This window comes from Salmo salar, chromosome ssa09, assembly GCF_905237065.1.
Source record: "Salmo salar chromosome ssa09, Ssal_v3.1, whole genome shotgun sequence".
In the NCBI taxonomy this organism is placed as follows: Eukaryota; Metazoa; Chordata; class Actinopteri; order Salmoniformes; family Salmonidae; genus Salmo; species Salmo salar.
In genome coordinates this window covers 119,589,123-119,607,199 of record NC_059450.1, presented here as the reverse complement: position 1 = coordinate 119,607,199, position 18,077 = coordinate 119,589,123, and the positions used below count along the sequence as shown (strand labels likewise).

Sequence of the window (18,077 nt, the reverse complement as noted above, 5' to 3'; positions counted from 1 at the left end):
AATGGAGCTCTATAGGAGAAAGCCCTACCTCCAGCCGTTTGCTTAGAAATTCTAGGGACAATTAGGAGGCCTGCGTCTTGTGACCGTAGCGTACGTGTAGGTATGTACGGCACTCAGGCTGTGAGTCGTGTTGCCCAGGTGCAGCCGGGAACATCTGATGTCAGTGTGCTTGAAGAAGTTATTCCAGATGAAGGAATGGTAGCTCTCTGGGTGATTCCTAGGAATACTTACATAATTTGTTTAGAATGTAAACGCTCGTCAGCGGTGACAGTAAATTTTGGGCGAAAAAAAGTATCTTATGGGGTCAATCTATGGTGTGACACTGGATCTTATTAGGAGAGGTTCTGTGGATACTAAAATGCCCCTCTTGTATGGTGACAACTTCCCCACAAAAGGGCTTTATTACAGACATGAAGACTCAGCTGTCTGGGTGGCTGGTCTCAAACGATTCCGCAAGTGAAAAAGCCGGATGTGGAGGTCCTGAGCTGGTCTGGTTACACGTGGTCTGCGGTTGTGAGGCTGGTTGGACATACTGCCAAATTCTCTAAAATGACGGCGGCGGCTTATGGTAGAGAAATGAACATTCGATTCTCTGGAAACTGCTCTGGTGGAAATTCCTACAGTCAGTGTGTCAATTGCACGCTCCCTCAAAACTTGAGACATCTGGGGCATTGTGGTGTGTCAAAACTGCATATTTTAGTGTCCTTTTATTGTCCCCACCACAAGGTGCACCTGTGTAATGCTGTTTAAATCAGCTTCTTGATATGCCACACCTGTCAGGTGAATGGATTATCTTGGCAAAGGAGAAATGCTCACTAACAGGGATGCAAACAAATTTGTGAGAGAAATAAGCTTTTTGTGCATATGGAACATTTCAGGGATCTTTTATTTCAGCTCATGAAACATGGGACCAACACTTTACATGTCCGTTTATATTTTCGTTCCGTATATATAGATTCTTTTTTCAATAAATGTATGTTCATGTAACTTTAAACAATATTTGTTTTGTGATTTTTAAATCAGAAACGTTCTGTAACAGCCAAGTAACATTTCTTCAGGTGGACTTTTATTTAGAAAATTTGCCGTATGATCACATGACCTCAATGTCGCTAAATTCACAATGCTATTTCTCATGTCACCAGTTGGGCTTAATGAATTTGGTTTCATATGCTAGGTTGGGTGTAGCTACTTCTATTTGGGGTCCGAATTTACACCTATTCCGCGATGGCAGACAAGGAAGAGGACACAACCCGTATCTGTGACCAGTGGTGAGACAATTAAAACATTTGACTATTAAAAAAAGTGTTTTTAAAGTTCAAAACAAACCATCAAAGTAGTAGATATTCTTCAGCATGAATTTGAAGGATGTATACATCGGCTACTCATTTTCCTAAAGACAGTTTGTTGAGAGAGACTGTACACTTCATAATAAGATACACTGTCAATAATATTGACTGGGCTACCATAATTTCAGGTTGACGAGGCATTTCAGTCAATACGTGGCATGAAATCCTAGTCTAGAATCTTTGAAAGTGAAAATGCTTGAACAGATCACAGTAGACCTGACCTTGACATTCTCTTCAGCTCTATGCTCAGTTTGTTCAGACCATACACCAAACACACACAACAAAAGTACCACATTTTCATACTTGAGTAAAATTAGAGGTACCAAGGTAGAAAATGACTCAAGTGAAAGTCACTCAGTAAAATACTACTTGAGTAAAAGTCTAAAAGTATTTGGTTTTAAATATATTTAAGTATCAAAAGTAAATATAATTGCTAAAATATAAAGGGACAGGGGTATACCTAGTCAGTTGTACAACTGAATGCATTCAGCTGAAATGTGTCTTCTGCATTTAAACCAACCCCTCTGAATCAGAGAGGTACAGGGGGGCTGCCTTAATCAACATCCACATCCTCTGGGCCCGGGAAACAGTGAATATATACTCAAGTATCAAAAGTCAAATTATAAATTATTTTAAATTGCTTATACCGTATAAAGCAAACTAGACGGCATAATTTTCCCGTTATTAATTTTATTTACGGATAGCCAGGGACATGCTCTAACACTCAGACATAATTTACAAATGAAGCATGTGTTTAGTGAGTCCGTCAGATCAGAGGCAGTAGGGATGACCAGGGATGTTCTCTTGATAAGTGTGTGAATTAGACAATTTTCCTGTCCTGCTAATAAGCATTCAAAATGTAATGAGTACTTTTTGGTGTCAGGGAAAATGTATGGAGTAAAAAGTACATTTTATTTAGGAAAGAAGTGAAAGTTGCCAAATTATAAATAGTAAAGTACAGATGCCCAAAACAACTACTTTCAAGTATTTTTACATAAGTACTTTAAACCACTGCACACACAAGTCTGTGGTCTTGTGGCACCTCTAACACTTCTCCTGTGCTCGTGTTCAACCATCAGTCACAAGGAGGTGGCTGTGTCCAACTTTGCCTTGCACGAGTCCCACTGCCAGCGGTTCCTATGCCTGTGTCCAGACTGTGATGAGCATGTTCCCAGAGAGCTATTGGAGCTGCACCATCAGAACCAGCACAGCCAGGTAAACCATTCTGCTGTAATGAAGCCAGGATCACTTCCAAATACCTGAGTAGATGTTGAGAGATCAAGGCCCCCGATTTTGTTTATTTTCCATATATTGTCGCTCTGTCACTCCCACAGGTGAAGTGCACCAAGTGCGACAAAAAGGTGGAGAGTTGCAAGCTCCTGAACCATGAGGTGAGACTATTCAACGGTCACCGGCATTGCCACACACACACACCATGACGATGCCATTCCAGTGGAAGGAGTTAGTTCCTCTACATGATCGTCATAGTCAAACTGTAATTGATACAGGTGTATAATAACGGCTGTTATACAAAATGAATCGCTCCCCCCACGCCTCTCTCTGTCGGACTAGTGTAAGGCAAGGCTGCAGCGCTGTGAGTTCTGCCCGGTGGAGCTGCCGCTGTCGGCCATGGCGGAGCACAGCGTGGCGTGTGGCAGTCGCACCGAGCGCTGCTCCGACTGCGGACGCTACATCACTCTGAGGGACCAGCCGGAGCATGCTCAGATCTGCCCTGACCTCCATGTTCCCGAAAACCCCTCCCCGCCATCCTCCAACAGTGAGGCTAACCCCTACGCTTCAGTTCACGTTGATTTGCCATATGTAATATTCAACACATTGGAAAATGGAAATCATAATCACTATAGAGTCAGGTGAGATTGATACTCTGGTGTTCAATGTTATGTTATATTCAAAGTGTTTTCTGGATGCAGGCAGGCGAACAGCAGTGGTTTGCAGGAGCTGTATGAGGTCTTTCCCATTGGAGGAGATGGCGGAACATCAGGTATGTTCTTATTCAACAGCATGAACCCAAGTCATCGTCGTCAGATCATTCCTCCTCGTTTTGCCCACTTCCGGTGCCTATATTAAGACTACTTCTGGACAAACAAGTATTCTCAATGCAGATTCTCCATGGAAAGAGCTTAGTGTTTAAATCACTTGTTCCATTCTCTTCCCCCACTGCTAGCTGGAGTGTGACCACAAATCAGAGGAGTCTAAAGGTGATGATGATGAGGAAGATGGCAGCCACAAACAGGAGCAGGCCAGTCCTCGTTTGACCAGTTCTATGAAGTCTGCATTGTTCTCAGCCCAAGGCAGGAGGCAGGGGGGGGATGTTGACCAGATCAGCACCTGTCCTCACTGTCACCTGGCTCTCCCCGTAGTCACACTACGATGGCATGAGGTACAGCCCTGTCCCAAAAACACAGTAGCCTTCTGGGTTGGGTCAATTCCATTTCACTTCGGTCTCCAACCCTGGAATTGACCCAAACCCTGGTCCCCTTTTTTAATCATTTGGAGTGATGAAAAAGAGAAACTAACTATTTTTTTTTTCTCCTTTCAGGTCAAATGTCAGATCCATGTCAACTTGAAATGAGAAACGTGCTCAGAACTTCTGAAGGAACACTCCATGGTCAATTGGCGTAGTGGTTGACAAGTTAGTGATGACGTGATTTATTTGAGCAAAGTGCAAGTTATTTTTAACAGAAAATCTGTATTTGAGAGGCAGTTGAGTTATTTCTGGTGATTGGACGGGTTGGGTAATAGTAAGAGATTATGACTTGTTACATTAGTCAGGATTCTTCTCTCTACAAGAGGACAAGAATCCTATTTTATGATTTGTTGTATAATTAAGCAATCAGGCCCAAGGAGGTGTGGTAAATGGCCAATATACCACGGCTAAGGGCATATCACAAACCCCTGAAGTGCCTTGTTGCTTTTAAATCAAATGTATTTGTCACATACACATGGTTAGCAGGTGTTAATGCAAGTGTAGCGAAATGCTTGTGCTTCTAGTTCCGACCATGCAGTAATATCTAACAAGTAATATAACCTAAGAATTTCACAACAACTACCTTATACACACAAGTGTAAAGGAATGAATACGAATATATAAATGAGTGATGGCCGAACGGCATAGGCAAGATGCAGTAGATGGTATAGAGTATACATATGAGATGAGCAATGCAGGGTATGAAAACATTATATGAAGTGACATTGTTTAAAGTGGCTAGTGATACATTACATCAAGATGCAGTAGATGGTATAGAGTACAGTATATACATATGAGATGAGCAATGTAGGGTATGAGAACATTATATAAAGTGGCATTGTTTAAAGTGGCTAGTGATACATTTAATTACATCAGATGGCAAGATGCACTAGATGGTATAGCGTACAGTATATACATAAGAGATGAGTAATGTAGGGTAAGTAAACATTATATAATATAAAGTGGCTAGTGATAAATTGATTACATCAATTTTACCATTATTGAAGTGGGTGGAGTTGAGTCAGTATGTTGGCAGCAGCCACTCAATGTTAGTGATGGCTGTTTAACAGTCTGATGGCCTTGAGATAGAAGCTGTTTTTCAGTCTCTCGGTCCCCGCTTTGATGCATATTATAAACTGGTTACCAACGTAATTAGTGCAGTGAAGATAAATGTTTTGTCATACCTGTGGTTTACATTCTGATATACCACGGCTGTCAGTCAATCAGCTTTCAGGGCTCGAACCACCCAGTTTATAATACATTGTTTACAACAGAAATACAGTATGTTCTGAAAATGGGAATGTTTTCTCCATTAAAGTTGTCAAAAGTTGTACTTTTTAATATTGGTTTACAAATGTACTTAACTGATTTACAAAATAAAAAATTGCTGTATGCACATAAGATTATATTTTTTGATAATAGGTCTAAATGCTGTGAGCCATCCAGTTTTATCTTCTCCTATTGTGATGTCACAAGGTGTCCCTTTGCTTTCATGGTGACAACAATAAAAGCTGTCAAGGTTCCAGAGCTTCAGTTTTGGTGTCTAGTCATTTCTAGGTGACAAGTGGGACACATTGATGGCGACCCAACGGACACAAGCATGTGTCCTCTGCTTCTCTGTCGTCCAAGTGAACTCCCGAGTCACATAGTAAACATTTCAGACGACAGGCTATTCATCTTTACATTTGGTGGATGAATATTGAGAGACGTTAGTGGTTTGGCAACACTTCTTCCCTGTAAATGGATTATCCAGAGGAACAGTTCTCGGCGAACGAAGAAGAAGCAGAGGGGGAGGATAAAGGAATAGAGATAATGGAGGAGGAAGGTGGCGAGGTGGAGGAAGATAAAAAGCCTAAATTGGGCTGGGCTAATCGCCCGGACGTGTGTCTGCGGCAGGTGTACTGGTGGCTGCGGGACCGCGACCGTGTCAAGGCGGCCCTGGTGTGTCGCCATTGGCACCACGTTATGCACTCGCCCTCCCTCTGGAGGGTTCGAAACTTCAACTTCTCCGGCCGCATCTCCAGGACCCGCCGCTCGGAGCTGGAGACCCACGGCTCTTACCTGGAGGATCTGGAGATTGGCTTCTCCCACCCCCTGAACTCTCTGGTGTCCCGGCGCTTCCAGCAGACGCTCAGGACCTCCCTCGTCGCGCTGTGTAAAACCGGCGGCCGACTAACTGTCAACCACATGGAGCTGGACCGCGCCGCCTGGTGCCGCAGTGTACGCAACTCCCTGGTGTGCAGCCTCACCTTCTACCTGCACCGCGAGGGTTCCCACCTGGGCTACCTGAGCCTGCGGGGGGCCCGCCTCAACCTGCCCCAGGGCCTGGAGGTGCTGGAAGCCGTGGCTGCAGCTCAGCAGCACATCCACCTGGGCCGCCGGCCCGGCATCACCCACCTCAACCTGGAGGACTTCTCACAGACGCTGGCAGTCTTCATCAGCCCCGCCTTCCCCCAGGTCATGAACTGCTTCCAGGGCCTCTGCACCCTTACCCTCAACTACTGCTGTGTATTGGACGAGCTTCTGGCGGCCCTGTCCGCGGCGGGTAGGAGCCTGGGAGGGTCCCTGCAGACGTTCACCATACGATGCCATATCCACGAGCCCCACATCCAGGTTGTCTGGGGGGATGCCTGGTCCCATCTGGCTCAGCATTGTCCTGACCTTCGGGTGCAGATCACAGTGGAGCGGATCCTCGACGTGGACAAGTCGGGGAGGATTCTGCTCAGAGATCCCGCTGCGCTCGCTCAGTCTCACCAGCTGCTACTTCAGTGAACAGGACTGGAGTGCCAAGCCTGCCCTTACCAACCTAGTGCCCTGCTACAGGAGCTGTTTACAGGTGAGGATTGGTTACTCTACCCGGTGTTAGGTTCTAAATGAACCTTATAAAATTCACGGACGATTAGTAAAGCTTAAACCAAGTTTATTCACCCATTGGGTCAATACAGCTGCATCAGAGACAAATACATTTCCACCAGTGGTTATTTATATCTATCTATCTATATACACTGCTCAAAAAAATAAAGGGAACACTTAAACAACACAATGTAACTCCAAGTCAATCACACTTCTGTGAAATCAAACTGTCCACTTAGGAAGCAACACTGATTGACACATTTCACATGCTGTTGTGCAAATGGAATAGGCAATTAGCAATGCACCCCCAATAAAGGAGTGGTTCTGCAGGTGGGGACCACAGACCACTTCTCAGTTCCTATGCTTCCTGGCTGATGTTTTGGTCACTTTTGAATGCTGGCGGTGCTTTCACTCTAGTGGTAGCATGAGACGGAGTCTACAACCCACACAAGTGGCTCAGGTAGTGCAGCTCATCCGGGATGGCACATCAATGCGAGCTGTGGCAAGAAAGTTTGCTGTGTCTGTCAGCGTAGTGTCCAGAGCATGGAGGCGCTACCAGGAGACAGGCCAGTACTTCAGGAGACGTGTAGGAGGGCAACAACCCAGCAGCAGGACCGCTACCTCCGCCTTTGTGCAAGGAGGAGCAGGAGAAGCACTGCCAGAGCCCTGCAAAATGACCTCCAGCAGGCCACAAATGTGCATGTGTCTGCTCAAACGGTCAGAAACAGACTCCAAGAGGGTGGTATGAGGGCCCGATGTCCACAGGTGGGGGTTGTGCTTACAGCCCAACACCGTGCAGGACGTTTGGCATTTGCCAGAGAACACCAAGATTGGCAAATTCGCCACTGGTGCCCTGTGCTCTTCACAGATGAAAGCAGGTTCACACTGAGGACGTGACAGAGTCTGGAGACGCCGTGGAGAACGTTCTGCTGCCTGCAACATCCTCCAGCATGACCGGTTTGGCGGTGGGTCAGTCATGGTGTGGAGTGGCATTTCTTTGGTGGGCTGCACAGCCCTCCATGTGCTCGCCAGAGGTAGCCTGACTGCCATTAGGTACCGAGATGAGATCCTCAGACCCCTTGTGAGACCATATGCTGGTGCGGTTGGCCCTGGGTTCCTCCTAATGCAAGACAATGCTAGACCTCACGTGGCTGGAGTGTGTCAGCAGTTCCTGCAAGAGGAAGGCATTGATGCTATGGACTGGCCCGCCCGTTCCCCAGACCTGAATCCAATTGAGCACATCTGGGACATCATGTCTCGCTCCATCCACCAACGCCACGTTGCACCACAGACTGTCCAGGAGTTGGCGGATGCTTTAGTCCAGGTCTGGGAGGAGATCCCTCAGGAGACCATCCGCCACCTCATCAGGAGCATGCCCAGGCGTTGTAGGGAGGTCATACAGGCACGTGGAGGCCACACACACTCCTGAGCCTCATTTTGACTTGTTTTAAGGACATTACATCAAAGTTGGATCAGCCTGTAGTGTGGTTTTCCACTTTAATTTTGAGTGTGACTCCAAATTCAGACCTCCATGGGTTGATAAATTGGATTTCCATTGATTATTTTTGTGTGATTTTGTTGTCAGCACATTCAACTATGTAAAGAAAAAAGTATTTAATAAGATTATTTATTTCATTCAGATCTAGGATGTGTTGTTTAAGTGTTCCCTTTATTTTTTTGAGCTGTGTGTGTGTGTGTGTGTGTGTGTGTGTGTGTGTGTGTGTGTGTGTGTGTGTGTGTGTGTATATATATTAATTATACCCACCCCAATTTGGACGGAGTCTCCTCCTCTCTAAACATTACATCTTTATTGCTAGGCAGGAAGTTAAGTGATACAGGCAATAAACTGTTCCTTCTCCCTTAATGTGACCTGACCTCGACCCCCTTCATCACTAATCTACGGCTCTCCACCCTTATCAGCGCCTGCCACGTGATCGTTTCCCCTGCACTCAGTACATTCCAAGCTTAATTTCACCCACAGATAACCATTAACTTCTGGTGTAAACCCTCGACTATGGCACCCTTCAGGTCTCTAGCATAACTAATGATTAATAATATTTAAAAAGTTCAGAAATACGAACCCATCACCATCAATACATGGTAGTAGTCCGTTATGGAGCAATGATGGCACCGGTTTGTGTGGAGATAAAGTATGTGCAGTATATCAACAGTGCTTATCCATGTACCTACATTGCCTTTTTATATCCATGCAGTTCAGACTAAGCCTAGTCCTGGAATAAGAGATTCTCCATTGAGAATGTGTTTTAGTCCAGGACTAGGCTTAATCTATGTCAGGGAAACCGGCCCCAAGAGACATGACTCTAAGGGCTGGATTCAATCCGTATCGCAGAAGTATCAAGGAAAATCTGTGTTACAGCTCGATTTAAAATGAAAGGCAATGTTCCCGTGTTACTGCATCCACAGTAAACGCTGCATATGTCCACTCATTTGGAAACGAGCTTCACATTTTCATGCGGCTCTTCCGTGATATGGATTGAATCCAGCCCTAAATTATCAATAGGAAGTCAATGGCACTCAATCCTTAAACAACATGAATCCATGTTGAAGTGCTGTGAATCTGTCTCCACCTCCATTCCTTGGTGTAGTAATTGACCCTGGACAACAGCCATGAGTCTGTGGACGAGGAGCTGCTGGAGGTGGTGATGCTGTGCAGCGAGCTGGTCTACCTGAAGGTCTGGGCATCAGCTTCCTGGACCGGCTGCTTCAGAAACGCCTGGAAAAGAAGACCCTCCTCAGGACCATCAAGGTGAGCCAGAGCTCTGGGAACTAGGATAAGGCCATACAGGCCTACACACCAGCCTACCAATCTATGTCCTGGCATTGAAGAGATTTACTATCACAAGCTCCACACAGACCCACACTAGCCTGCTGTGTTCTCCTGCCCAGTGAACTGGGATATTGCAGGCATTTTTAAAGTTTGTTTGGGTCATTAATGAAACAGCCATCTTTGTCCATTCTTAAAGGGCCAGGTCACATTTCCTTCTACTTCTTTAAAAGCTACTGATGACACTTCATGTGTTGTACCTAGCTATAGCAATGTGCTTGACTGTATTATGTGAGCAATATACTGTGGGGTTTATAAGCTGCTTGTGTTTGTGCCCCAGGTGCGCATCTACACCAACAAATGAGACTCAGGAAGAGGATGAGCAGCTGGAGATGTACTCTCGCTACAGACAACTCAACTCAGAGCTCCACTACTTCGCCATCTCCTACCCCATGCTCTGACTCCTGCCTGACAGACACATGGGCCCAAATAGACAGCTTTTTTAATATAACACCATTTAAAGTAAGAGGAAGGAAACTTCAATTTGATACACAAACATGATGGGTCTGGCAAATACAGCACACACACACACACACACACACACACACACACCACGGCGCCATCACTGTACATATAAACACACGCTCCACAATCTCATCCTCCTTTTCTTCAAACCCAAATATTGTATTAAAATTGCTGCAAACAATACAAGCACTCCAGCTTTCCATTATAATGTATACCTCATATTTTATTAATCAGTGAAAATGTTAGCCTGGGTATGTCAGCATAAGCTAAAGAGCCCCACTATAAAGTCAGTGTGGCCATGGTCTAGGCTTGTCCCAGATCTGTTGATGCAAGTCAGCACAAACAGATCAGGGACCAGGCTTGTCGTGGTGGGAGTGCTATTCAGAAGCTGTTGGTGGAGATGGGCTGGTGGAGCTGGGTGCAGATGACCTCATCGATGTAGAGAGAAAGGGACTTGACCTGGATCTCCTCTTCCAGGATCAGCTGTGAACGGGTCAGGGCCAGCACCTCCGCCTGGGCCTCTCGTAGTCTGGGGGGGGAATCACAGGGTTGACACAGAGCAATGGGATATTATATATATATATATATATATCCTGCCTGTTTGGCCCTGTCCGGGGGTATCATCGGATGGGGCCACAAGTGTCTTCTGATCCCTCCTGTCTCAGCCTCCAGTATTTATGCTGCAGTAGTTTATGTGTCGGGGGGCTAGGGTCAGTCTGTTACATCTGGAGTATTTCTCTTGTCTTATCCGGTGTCCTGTGTGTATTTAAATATGCTCTCTCTAATTCTCTCTTTCTCTCTTTCTGTCTTTCTCTCGGAGGACCTGAGCCCTAGGACCATGCCTCAGGACTACCTGGTATGATGACTCCTTGCTGTCCCCAGTCCACCTGGCCGTGCTGCTGCTCCAGTTTCAACTGTTCTGCCTGCAGCTATGGAACCCTGACCTGTTCACCGGACGTGCTTGTTGCACCCTCGACAACTACTATGATTATTATTATTTGACCATGCTGGTCATTTATTAACATTTTAACATCTTGACCATGTTCTGTTATAATATCCACCCTGCACAGCCAGAAGAGGACTGGCCACCCCTCATAGCCTGGTTCCTCTCTAGGTTTCTTCCTAGGTTTTTGGCCTTTCTAGGGAGTTTTTCCTAGGGAGTTTTTCCTAGCCACCGTGCTTCTTTCACATGCTTTGCTTGCTGTTTGGGGTTTTAGGCTGGGTTTCTGTACAGCACTTTGAGAATATCAGCTGATGTACGAAGGGCTATATAAAAATAAATTTGATTTGAAATTTGATTTTGAATGGGAGGCTACTGCAAAACATTTAATATGTCATTCACATAATACATTTAGAAGAGTCTCTTAACCAGAGATGGGTGTATCTACTGAACAAAAAAGACTTGAAATGAAAGCTGTGACATCCTGTTTGTGTAACAATCATGAGTATGGTGAATCTCTAATCAGTGGGTTGTGTTAGGATAACTAATCTTATACTTCATACAGAGCTAAAACATGACTGTGAAGTACTATAAAATAGCTCGAGTTGTAATGGAAGTGAAAATAGTGGTCAGAGAACCTAGACCCCGAGATTAGTAGGAAGAGTTAGGTACAGTAGACAGGAAGGTGGGGTGCATTGTCACCTCTTGATGTGTGCAGTGAGCTCCTGGACCTCGGAGAGCAGGCGGACCTGGACCGGGTCATGGTAGAGCTCGATGCTGTATCTCTGGCTGTGGGTGGACAGCCGTGTCAGCCACCTTCAGGGGACCTGCTTTGTCTTCGATGGCCACGCGCAGGGCCTCCAGGTTCCACTCCTGGCTGGCCACCTCTGATAGAACCTTTTTAGGGAGAAAGGAGGGGAATCATTCCAGTAACTAATCATAGGGGGATTAATTTCAGTAACACAGTGCGATAAGTAGCCTTCGGCCAGTAACCGAAAGGATTCTGCTTCGAATCCCTGAGCTGAATAGGTGAAAACATCTGCTAACGTGCCCTTGAGCAAGGCACATAACCCTAATTGCCCCTGTAAATCATTCTGGATAAGAGCGTCTGCTACATGATGAAAAAAGAATCACGGGAATGGCCTGGGTTATGAATATAAAGTATGTTTTTCTTCACATTGCTGCTGACCTTTGCCAGGTGGTCCTCTAGTCGTCCTTTGGCTGTCTTGGTCTCCTGGACCTGTCTTGGTCTCCTGGACCTGCAGCCGGAGGGATATCTTTTGTTCAGTGTGTCATGAAAGGGTGGCAGGTTAACCTGTAGAAAAGGTTTAGATAGAGTTGAAGTCGGAAATTTACATACACCTTAGCCAAATACATTTCAACTCAGTTTTTCACAATTCCTGACATTTAATCCTAGTAAAATTCCCTGTCTTAGGTCAGTTAGGATCACCACTTTATTTTAAGAATGTGAAATGTAAGAATAATATTAGAGGGAATGATTTATTTCAGCTTTTATTTATTTCATCACATTCCCAGTGGGTCAGAAGTTTACATACACTCAATTAGTATTTTGTAGCATTGCCTTTAAATTGTTTAACTTGGGTCAAACATTTCGGGTAGCCTTCCACAAGCTTCCCACAATAAGTTGGGTGAATTTTGGCCTATTCCTCCTGACAGAGCTGGTGTAACTGAGTCAGGTTTGTAGGCCTCCTTGCTCGCACATGCTTTTTCAGTTCTGCCCACAAATTTTCTATGGGATTGAGGTCAGGGCTTTGTGATGGCCACTCCAATACATTGACTTTGTTGCCCTTAACTTTGGAAGTATGCTTGGGGTCATTGTCCATTTGGAAGACCCATTTGCGACCAAGCTTTAACTTCCTGACTGATGTCTTGAGATGTTGCTTCAATATATCCACATACTTTTCCTTCCTCATGATGTTATCTATTTTGTGAAGTGCACCAGTCCCTCCTGCAGCAAAGCACCCCCACAACATGATGCCGCCACCACCGTGCTTCACGGTTGGGATGATGTTCTTCAGCTTGCAAGCCTCCCCCTTTTTCCTCCAAACATAATGATGGTCATTATGGCCAACAGTTCCATTTTTGTTTCATCAGACCCGAGGACATTACTCCAAAAAGTACGATCTTTGTCCCCATGTGCAGTTGCAAACCGTAGTCTAGCTTTTTTTATGGAGATTTTGGAGCAGTGGCTTCTTCTTTGCTGAGTGGCCTTTCAGGTTATGTCAATATTGGACTCGTTTTACTGTGGATATAGATACTTTTGTACCTGTTTCCTGCATCTTCACAAGGTCATTTCCTGTTGTTCTGGGATTGATTTGCACTTTTAGCACCAAAGAACGCGTCTCCTTCCTGAGCGGTATGACGGCTGCGTGGTCCCATGGTATTTATACTTGCGTACTATTGTTTGTACAGATGAACGTGGTACCTTCAGGCGTTTGGAAATTGCTCTCAAGGATGAACCAGACATGTGGAGTTCTACAAAAAAATTCTGAGGTCTTGGCTGATTTCTTTTGATTTCCCCATGATGTCAAGCAAAGCACTGAGTTTGAAGGTAGGCCTTGAAATACATTCACAGGTAGACCTTCAATTGACTCAAATGATGTCAATTAGCCTATCAGAAGCTTCTAAAGCCATGACATCATTTTCTGGAATTTTCCAAGCTGTTTCAAGGCACAGTCAACTTAGTGTATGTCAACTTCTGATCCACTGGAATTGTGATACAGTGAATTATAAGTGAAATAATGTGTCTGTAAACAATTGTTGTAAAAATGACTTGTCATGCACAAAGTAGATGTCCTAACCGACTTGCCAAAACTATAGTTTAACAAGAAATTTGTGGAGTGGTTGAAGAACGAGTGTTAATGACTCCAACCTAAGTGTATGTAAACTGCCCACTTCAACTGTAAGTAGGGTGGTTAGAGGAGGTATTACACTGACCTCTGCTGGCTGAAGGGAATAATGCTTCTAATGGACCTACTGTATGCAGAATGTACTGACTATCCATCACAAGTTACTGTGACAGGCCTTCTATTTCTATGTGTAGAAATATGACGTTTGCTGCAGGTCAAACTGCATGCTGGGTGAAGAGAAGGGATTATCTTTAGTTTGAAATAATGACATTTCCTTCATTGAATTTCCTACTGCCCCACATTACACAAAGATCAAGTGCCATTGTTTTAACCTGGTACTGCGAGTGCTGTCTGACTAGTCACGTTGTCAATATTCGGGCAGGTGTTTGTGAGGATGGAGCAGAAACCATCAATCTGCTTGGAACTTGTCCCATAGGTCCTTCTCTAGGTAGTACTTTGCTGAGTGGTTCAGTCTGGAGCCAGAACAGAAACATGCATTAGAAGCATTGCAGAGATCGTGAGACTTGATCGTGTGTGCGTGTGGCGAACCACTTCCTCCCCTCACCCACCTGATCTGGTCATTGGTCTGCTCCAGGGTGCGGTACAGCAGTGATGCCACTCCCTCGATCACCTCCCTCTCCTTCATCAGTTCCCGCTCCACCTCGTCATGTACCAGGTCAATGGAAACGCACCTCTGCCTGAAACATGTTGATGGAGTACATACAATCACTTCCTAAAGGTTGCCAGTTTGAATCTCATTGTGGACAACTTTAGCAAGTTTTCAACTACTTACTACTTTTTAGCTACTTTGCAACTACTTAGCATGTTAGCTAACCATTCCTCTAACCTTAAACCTTTTAGCTAACCCTTGTAATTCGTAACATATCATACTAAATGCAGTCTCCTGGATTTACGTACAGAATAATAAGAAATGCTCTGAGGTTGCACTGAACATCTCCTTATCTGTTGGTCTGGTGACTCTAGGTCCCCGTTTTCTCCTCCATATATTTACTTAGATTTGTGTGTATTAGGTAGTTGTTGTGGAATTGTTAGATTACATGTTAGATATTGCTGCACTGTCAGAACTAGAAGCACAAGCATTTCGCTACACTCGCAATAACATCTGCTAACCATGTGTATGTGACCAATACAATTTGATTTGTTGGAACAGTGAGCAGACTCCTTCCCACCTAATTGTGTATCACTGCATTTTCCAACTGACTGATTGGGAGTTTACTTCTCACCTCTCAGTCAGACACTGCAGGGCGACTCTGATGGGCTCGGCACACCTCTCCATGGCTCTCTCCACCCAGCTCTTACAGGTTATCAGCACCTTAATCTCCTGGACAATCTCCTCCAGTTTCTGGTCCAGGTCTGACTTCCAGAACTTGATGTCATAGATTCTCTGCTCTGAACAGAGAGACAGGATGGTAGGAATGTCGTGTGGTTGAAGAGGGGTGGTAATGTATGTGCTATTAAAAAGTGGAACAGACAGACCATTCAGTTGCAGTGATGAATCAACCACTACTTTGACAGGAACGGATTCTGTTATGATCTCTATGTATTGATGTCGCCTTACCCAGTCTCTTGTTGGCATGCGTTTGGCTGCCATGCCACTCTCCTCTATCCGCCTCTTACTCTCAGCCGTGAGTCGTACAGAGCGTGAACGCTCAGCCTCCGCACTCCCATAATGTATTTGGTTTGCAAGCCTCCATTCTGGTAGGAACTTGGGCTGAGGGTCCATCAGCCTAGACATTATTCCACTGCAATTCTTTCAGCCTTAAAAAATATATATAATCTTTCCTTTCAATAAAGACAACACAAATGTCACATAAATAGCCTACCAAAGTACCAACTAAATAGCAATTGGCTACAGTAGCTAACTAGTATCAACATAAAATGGATCTACACTACAGTAACGTTAGCAAGATAGCTAGTTGTCATTACAAAAAAAACTTGCTAACAAACGGGGCTTGCAAGCTACCACTAAAATATAATTTGTGAACCAAATCTCTCTTTTTACCGTGCGATGTGAAACACTGGTTCGTGTTAAAAAAGTTGCAACAATGTTGCCCGTCTTGTCTGCAATGAATGAACTCAAGGACAGGTTGTAAACAAACCGTTGGTAGATCAACGCAACACATTGCAATCTTGGCGGGGCCATCAACCGCGGGAAGTGTAAAAAGTCAGCGAAGTGTACATTTGGATTCTAACAACATCTGTGCGAGGCAATTTGCTAGATAGCCAGCTAACGTTAGCTATCTTGGCAACGATGTCATCCAGCAACAAAAACAACTTCGCCGACAAGATAGGCGGAAGGCTGTGTTGCTCTAGAAAGGATATGGACATCAGTAAGCTCAGAAAGGAGAATGCATATCTCAGGAAGTCATTGGATGAGCTGTCTGGTCAGAAAGAAGAACCATCAGATTCTGAAAATAACAAGCTTTTATTAGAGAAAATCCTGTCACTGGAGACTATGGGAGAAGAACGCTCAGCAGCTACTGGCCAGGGGCCAGGAAATCTGCTCTCTTTGCCAGCAGGCCCATGTGGCAGGGGGTGAGACAGTGGCCGGTCTGCAGGCCCAGATAGACCACTATGTCAGGGAGGCGGACCAGAGAAAAACACTCTTCCAGTCACTCCAAGCCGAGACAGGATGTTAAGAACAAGCTGGTGTCCATGTCTGCTAAGTGCCAGGAGCTGGAGAGTTGTAGAGCTGGCACTGGGTTGCAGAGCTGCCCATCAGATGGACAGGTGTCCACCACCAGTACTGCAATGAGCCATGACCACCTCAGAGATGCCCTGGAAAAGAACCAGCAGTGGCTGGTCTACGACCAGCAGAGAGAGGCCTACGTGAAGGTGGTGTTGGCCTGGGTGTTTGGTCTGGAACAGCAGCTGAACCAGGCCAAGCAGGCCCTCGCACAGCAGCATAAAGACACCCATTCAGAAGAGAGGTCAGTGCAGATACAGAAGCACTATGAGATATTGTTAATGACGACCAAGAAGGAGCTGGAAACTCAGAGAGAGCAGGTCAATACAGCCCAAAGACAACTACCTGTCTGAGCTGCAGTGTAGGTATGAGGAGAAGCAGAGAGAGGTGGGAGAGGTGAGGCAGCAGTTCCAGGCGGAGAGGCTGAGTATCCGGCAGAGTGTCCAGAAGGAGAAGCGCCGCTCTGGGGACAGAGGGCCGTCTGTGGGCTGAGATGGAGGAGCTCCAGGCCCGACTAGAAGAAAAGGAGATCAGGTGTGCTGAGCTCCTAGTACAGGTGAATCTACTGCAGAAATCCCTACTGAGCCTGCATGAGGAGCAGCAACGCATCACAATTCTGGAGCAGCAGATCCAGGTGTCCGCCAAAGACCTGGAGGATGAGAAGCGAGACTGTCAGTATTTACGACAGCAGCTCCACAAGGTGTTGAAGGAGTTACGCAAGGCAAAGGACCACTTCGCCAAACTCGAGTCAGAGAAGGAGCAGAGGGAGTTGTCCTGCCTGTACGAGGCCAGCGCTCACAGCAGACCCCCAGCACCCCTGAAGCCGTCCAAAGAGAGCTTCACCTCCCCCTCTCAGGTCGTCAACCAGCTGGACGTGAGCTTCTTAGTGTCCCAGTTGCCGAGCCCAGTACCCCACCAGCCACCACCGAGAGCTGCTGGCCCACCTCGAGCACTGTCTGTAAACACTGTCTGGGCTGTACAGGGGCTGGGAGCATAGAAGTAGGCCTACATCTATCCTATCCATTTAGATTCTAGTCCTATTTTTATGGCTGGGAGTTCCCACCCCAATAAGTAGTACTCTGGAATAGGCTAGAGGTGACATTTTACTATTCTAAAACGCACTAAATGTAACTTCCCTTTTCAAAATGTTATAGGTGGTGCAAACGCAAGCTGCAATGTCAATGTCACGTTGTGCACTGCGTCTGTGTGTTCAGAAAAGTAAAAGGTCAACCTGTATGTCTATGTACCTTGGTCCTGGATTGCTTCTGGACCGGATTGGCGATCAAACTGGAAATGGTGCTTACTGTAAGGAACATTGTTTCAAGCCAATGAGTTGATCAATCAATTTATTTTATAAAGCCCTTCATAACTGTTTGGAACTATTTGCTTTTATATTTTTCTCTCTTTGACTAAAGTGTAAATCAGTTGACTGGTTTAAAATACTTGATCATTTTGATGTTCAGAGACTGTTGTGAATTGTTGTTCCTAATGTCTGTTATTATTATTATTATCCTAGCATAAATCTTCTAAATACCCGTTAATGTTTTAAAAAAGCTTTATTTT

General features: G+C 45.3%; 1 protein-coding gene and 3 pseudogenes across 1 annotated transcript; 3 read left to right on the top strand and 1 right to left on the bottom strand.

Moving 5' to 3' along the window:
* Positions 1-1,205: 1,205 nt before the first annotated feature.
* Positions 1,206-5,357, top strand: trad1 (TRAF-type zinc finger domain-containing protein 1). The gene is made up of 8 exons (NM_001173842.1): positions 1,206-1,268; positions 2,426-2,561; positions 2,681-2,737; positions 2,919-3,123; positions 3,278-3,348; positions 3,532-3,747; positions 3,907-4,625; positions 4,751-5,357. Exons 1-7 carry the CDS (start codon positions 1,225-1,227, stop codon positions 3,937-3,939), a joined length of 762 nt encoding a protein of 253 aa, NP_001167313.1. The 5' UTR covers positions 1,206-1,224; the 3' UTR covers positions 3,940-4,625; positions 4,751-5,357.
* LOC106612527 (F-box only protein 39-like) lies at positions 4,692-10,677 on the top strand (annotated as a pseudogene).
* Positions 10,379-15,577, bottom strand: LOC106612528 (tektin-1-like; annotated as a pseudogene).
* Positions 15,578-16,079: 502 nt separating this feature from the next.
* LOC106612529 (centrosomal protein of 55 kDa-like) lies at positions 16,080-17,612 on the top strand (annotated as a pseudogene).
* Positions 17,613-18,077: the final 465 nt, after the last annotated feature.

What these genes read in the sequence shown, in the direction of transcription:
- trad1 (NM_001173842.1), top strand. Translation starts at nt 1,225, where the DNA reads ATGGCAGACAAGGAAGAGGACACAACCCGTATCTGTGACCAGTG. An exon ending in ACCCGTATCTGTGACCAGTG is followed by an intron (nt 1,269 to 2,425) that starts GTGAGACAATTA and finishes TTCAACCATCAG; the next exon opens with TCACAAGGAGGTGGCTGTGT. An exon ending in TCACACTACGATGGCATGAG is followed by an intron (nt 3,748 to 3,906) that starts GTACAGCCCTGT and finishes TTCTCCTTTCAG; the next exon opens with GTCAAATGTCAGATCCATGT.